The 5,454-nt window shown below is 43.2% G+C and overlaps 1 protein-coding gene across 3 annotated transcripts in view; it reads right to left on the reverse strand.

Annotated features, from left to right (window-relative positions):
- Window positions 1-5,454, reverse strand: part of Pcnx2 (pecanex 2) — a 237,929-nt gene that overhangs the window by 162,218 nt on the left and 70,257 nt on the right. For all 3 annotated transcript variants that reach the window (XM_008845820.3, XM_008845819.3, XM_008845818.3), the window contains one exon: window positions 1,193-1,338. In XM_008845820.3, the coding sequence (XP_008844042.1) occupies window positions 1,193-1,338 (146 nt within the window). The remainder of the gene's footprint in view (window positions 1-1,192; window positions 1,339-5,454) is intronic.

Genomic DNA, 5,454 nt, shown 5'->3' on the forward strand with positions numbered 1-5,454 from the left:
TTAAATAATAAGATAGATGGTAATTGAAGAAGACACCAAATATCAATCTTAACCGACACAGTACACACACACACATACACACACCCACATTCACCTACACAAACTCACAGAAATACAAACACAGAAATCTGAAACCTACAGAAAGATTTCCTTTTCACATAAGCTATTCCCACTTTCAATAGTTTCTTTTTTATAGAGAAAGGTGGTATTTTTTTAAAGCCTCATCTAATGGAATGTATTATCTTAGATTATTAGTTGAGTATTCAATGTTCCCCTCATGTGTGTGCCCAAGAGTAACATAGTATTCTTAGTAAAGCGACTGTAATGCCATTCCCTGACTTGTGAGCTCTGAAATTTACTGCTATAATTTTGCACGACTATCGTTTTTTTGTGTGTGTGTGATCACACCACTTAAGACATTACTGTAACATTACTTTAACAAGTAGTCACCAGGGGACACACGGGCTGGCACCAAGCTCTGAACAGACTTTGCTGTGCAAGCATTACTGATAAATTTCAAACCAATCTTCACCAGAGCTTTAGAGCATAACATTGTCCTCTGACATCCTGAGGATGGGGGAAGAAAGACACAAGGGGTCCCCAACCTAACCCCATCTCCATCACACCATAGTGACCCAAACCTCCCTGCCCTGACCGCCCAGGTGCCACATCTTCAGTCCCTGTCCTTCATTTTGAGGGACAATGGTGAGAGGAGGTGAGACAGGGAAGTGCTGAAAAGAAAGACTAGCATTCAACTCAGTGCACATCAGATGGAAGAGAGAAAATGGAATCCACATTGTGCAGGGAAGAGATAGGCATCACTCCACCTCATCTCCCTCCCCCTCCTTCCCATGACTCAATTGGTCAGGCAATGCTTTCTGTTGCAGATGATGCTGCAAGCACTCCTACATAAACAGTGCAGGTCAGGAGCAGACCAAAGTGTAGACTGTCCCCTAAGCTAACCTGCAATCCACCCAGGCTACCCAATCATCATCTCCCATCTCAGCTGTGAAATTCAGTGTCAAAGTCATTCAGGTTTATCTGCTTTGACTTTGAGTTCACAGCAAAGAGGGGTGTGGATTAGAAATGTCCCAGGGGACCTAAGCAAGTAGAAATTTTCATTTTTGAACCATGGAGTATTCACACTGGTGCCCCTCCTCTCAATCTCATCCATGGGTTCTCCAAGGCTTACCGATCCAATAGTGCCAATAAGGTGAGTCGGTCATACCAGACTTTGATCCACTTTCCTGGGAAAATGATGAATTTGTAAAACTGCTCTTGGTTAAACTTTCCTTGTGCTGAAGAATGTGATGAATCTTCAAGATCCTGGCTCAAGTGCTTTTATAGAAAACAAAACACAAACAAAGCAGAGGAAAGGCGTCACTGTGGCACGATATTGTCACAGAAATAAACTCTTCCTTAAAGACATAAAGGCTTGGAATAGAATTTGTTGGTGGAGAAATTGCTTAGCATGCTTGAAGTCCTGGGCTCAGTTCCGAGCATTGAAAAAAGAATTACCAAAACAGATGGATGTTCAAATTCTGAAATTAACAGTTTTCATTTAAAAGGATTAGTCTGGAGCTGGAGAAAGGGCTCAGTGGTTAAGAACACTGGCTGTTCCTGCACAGGGGTTCGGTTCCCAGTGGCTAACAACCATCTGTAACTTTAGTTCCAGGGGATTTGATGCCCTCTTCTGGACTCCAATGGCATTGCATGCACATGGTGCACTTACATACATGCAGATAAAATGCTCAAACATAAAATAAATAAGTTAATTAAAAAATAAAAGTGCTAGTCTGAGAAAAAGATAATGACAAAAAACTAGCATTTTTCAGACCAATTCACATCAATTCTGCTAAGATGTATCATTTAAATTTGGGTATGTGCCATTGAAAATACTTCTGCTCTTTAAGATGAAGTAACTGCAATGGACATGATGAAAGATAAGAATCCAAGGAAAAGATCTTAAGTGATTGAATTTTAAGTGTGTCATTAAGTATAATATTGATGGGCTGGAGAGATGGCTTAGTGTTTAAGAGCACTGACTGTTCTTGCAGAGGAGCTGGGTTTGGCTCCCTGCACCTACATGGTGGCTAACAACCATCTATAACTGTAGTTCAATGGAATTCGACACCTTCTTCTGGCCTCTGCAGGAATTGCATGATACAAGTGCACCTACATATATTTGGCAAAACACTCATACACATAAAATAAATTTTAAAATAAGAACAAAGTGGAGTGTGACTAAGGAATGACAGCTGAGGTTGACCTCTGGCCTCTGCCCACATGAGCATGAACGTGCACACACACTTGTACGTGTGTGTATGTGTGTGCGTGTGTGTATGTATGCAGTAGATCTGCAGTCTGACACATCTAGAAAAGATGTAGCAGAAAGTGAAGGAGATGACTGGGTGAGGAATAGAAGTTTGGTTTCACCAGGTTCCACGCTCAAGAGAACAGGAGAGCAATAGAAGAGGGGTGTCCACCATCAGCCATCCCTGCAGTCAGGAACCCCAGAGTTTAGATGAGCTAAGTCCACTGTGTCATCAGCACCTCATCCAGGGGACTGAAGGGAAGCATGTGTGCCTTGGACTTGGTGTCTGGTGATAGGGACTGATGGCTGTCCTGAGGTTTCAGGATCACAAGTTCCCTCCCCACAGTTTGCAACACACCCACATTATGCCAGGCTCCGAATACCTCAGAACACTTATTTCAAAGTGTTTCCAAGCACCTAACAGAAATAACAATAAAATTTAATCTGGAAGAGCAGAGTTTTAATATGCATCTCAAAGAATTCTCACAAATTAAGATCCAAAGAAGGAATGGGAAAAAGGGACATAGAGTGTAGACCACAGCCTGGGTCAGCTCTGGAATGATAATCATCACCTTCAAAGATAGTTGCTGGTGTCAAAGAACCTGAAGGCATCTCAGCTACTGGTCAGAGACCCCTGCAGAGCCCTGGGAGAAGATCTTGCTGTCTCTGCAGCCCATATGTGGATTTATCAGCTCAGCTGAGGAACCAGGAAGTATTACTGCAGAAGGCACTGGAAAGAAAAGCTAGCCTATCACAAGGCAACACACAGGAGGGCCTGGGCTGGAGGTCCAACTAACCTGACACAGAAAGAACCATGTGTGTCTGGGTTGTGTTCCAGGACAAAGGAACATCCTGGAAGCTGCCTGGTGGTGCGTCAGCAGAAGCTGTGTGAACAACCATGGACTTGACTCCACAGTAAACCATCCCCTCAAGGGATGTTTTCCTTGATGCCCACGGTCAAGAAATATGTGGGCCAGAGCCAGTTCACTGTCCGGTGATGTGGGACCAGGTGTGATGTGTAAACAGGCCATTGAGGAGGGATAAAGCCCCAAAGGGCAGAGGTGGAGCAGGAGGATGACTGAAAGGAAAGGATTCAGCCTGTTTCTGGTTTGTGTTTTCCAGATCTTGCTAAGAACTGCATCCCATCTCCCCTGAAGGCCTTTCTTAGCACCTCTCCATCAATCCTCCCTGAGTCAGCCTCCCTTGTCCCCTTTCCACAGCTGAGCTGCCATATCAGTCTCTAGAGCACCTAATCCCAGACACATGGCAGTCTCAGTCATACATGAGACTAGCTAGCTTGCTCTGAAAACACCTGGATACTAGACTAGCTAGCTTGCTCTGAAAATACCTGGATGCCCCATGTAGTCTTTTTAACATCCTACCCACAGCTCCTAGAACCACCAGTAGGAACCTCAGTCCCAGCAAATACTTGTTGGGTCACAAGCGGGAAACCATCTCAATTTCTTTTCATAACTAAAACCTCATTTAATTTTCTAATGACATCATGACCATTTATAGAATTTAAAAGAAGAACAAAAAAGCTTATTTCTGGTTCCAAATCTTTGTAAATAATATCAGAATTCGAGTAAGAGGCAAGATGCCAAGGTTTCTTTTTCTACCTCTATATCTAAAGAAAGTACAAATGTTTTAAAGTTGATTTAAGGGCTAGAAAGATGGCTTGGTGACTAACAGCACTTGCTGCTTTTGCAGAGAACCACACCTCAGGGCCTAGCACCTAATTTGGGAGGCTCACAACCACCTGTAACTCCAGCTCCAGGTGATCTGATGACCTCTTCTGGCCTCTGTGGGCATCCCACTCATGTACACACACACACACACACACACACACACACACAATACACATGCACACACCCATGGTGGGGGGGAGAGAGAGATAAAAAGAAAACAAGTTGAAAATATTTAGATTGACTTAAAATTAAGAAAAGAACTGGGGGGAGGGGTTGAGACCTCAGCAGACTGCCTGAGAGCACCTGGATCTAGACTCCATATAGTGGTGAATTTTTCCAAATTGTACCATACCCAATACCCTAACTGGGATTATGTCAGGCCCCACCTTGTCCCTAGGGGTAGACCTCTCTGCCCTACAGTAGGGTAGGGCCTATAATCTCACCAGATTACCTGAAAGCTCCTGGATTCAGCCTCTGCCATGGTGGGGAGCATCCTCAAATCGCACCGTGCCCAAACCCCTGATAGTAGCCATGTGAGGCCCACTTTGCCAGGCTAGGCCTCTCTGCCCTACAGTAGGGGCTTCGACTATAAAAGACTGCCTGAGAGTGCCAAAATTGGGCCTCCCCTTAGCAAACTTCCCAAATTGTGCTGTGAGTACCCACTAGCACAGGTCCAAACATTAGAAGGAAGCCTGAGTGGACCGATTGGAGCATGTCTCGGGCCTCTGTGGGAGATCCTGATCGCTGATCTGAAGCCATCAGTTCTCTCCGAAATAAAATCTGAGAGAACCTGAAACATAGACTAACCAGCTTTACAAACCCAATAAGAAAACAACCAAGGTGCACCAATAATACAAAGAGTAAATTTCAACTCAACAAAAGAAGGAATGAGTTTCATACCAGAATCACAAACAACAAAAGAAATCCAATGCCAAAACCACAACAAAAAAATTTAATAATATGCAAAACCAAAACAGCATGTTCCCACCAAACTCCACCAGCCCTGTGAAAGAGTTCTACAAGAAGAGTCCCCTGGAGATAACCCAGGACACAGAATTTAAAAGGACAATCATAAACATGATCAAGAAATTCAATAAATTTAAAGCCCAACACACAAACAAATCAAAGAACTAAAAGAAGATAAGAGTAAACTTCTGAGTAAATTCACAAGAGATAGAAACACTGAAGAAAGCTCAGGCTGAAATGAAGAAGGAAGTGAAACAATAAGCCAATTTGAAACAACAGAGGAAACCACACAGATAGAATGAATGAAATGTAAAAATAGAATAACAACACTGGAGGATAAAGTCAAAGAACTGCACCACTCAAGCAAAGATTATGAACAATTTAAAAAAACACAAGAATGGAATATGCATCAAATGTGGGACACCATGAAAAGACCAAATCTGTGCATCATAGACATAGAGGAAGGAAAAGAATTTCAGCCTGAGC

The sequence above is a fragment of the Nannospalax galili genome, unplaced genomic scaffold, assembly GCF_000622305.1.
Source record: "Nannospalax galili isolate Female #2095 unplaced genomic scaffold, S.galili_v1.0 scaffold702, whole genome shotgun sequence".
NCBI classification, from domain to species: domain Eukaryota; kingdom Metazoa; phylum Chordata; class Mammalia; order Rodentia; family Spalacidae; genus Nannospalax; species Nannospalax galili.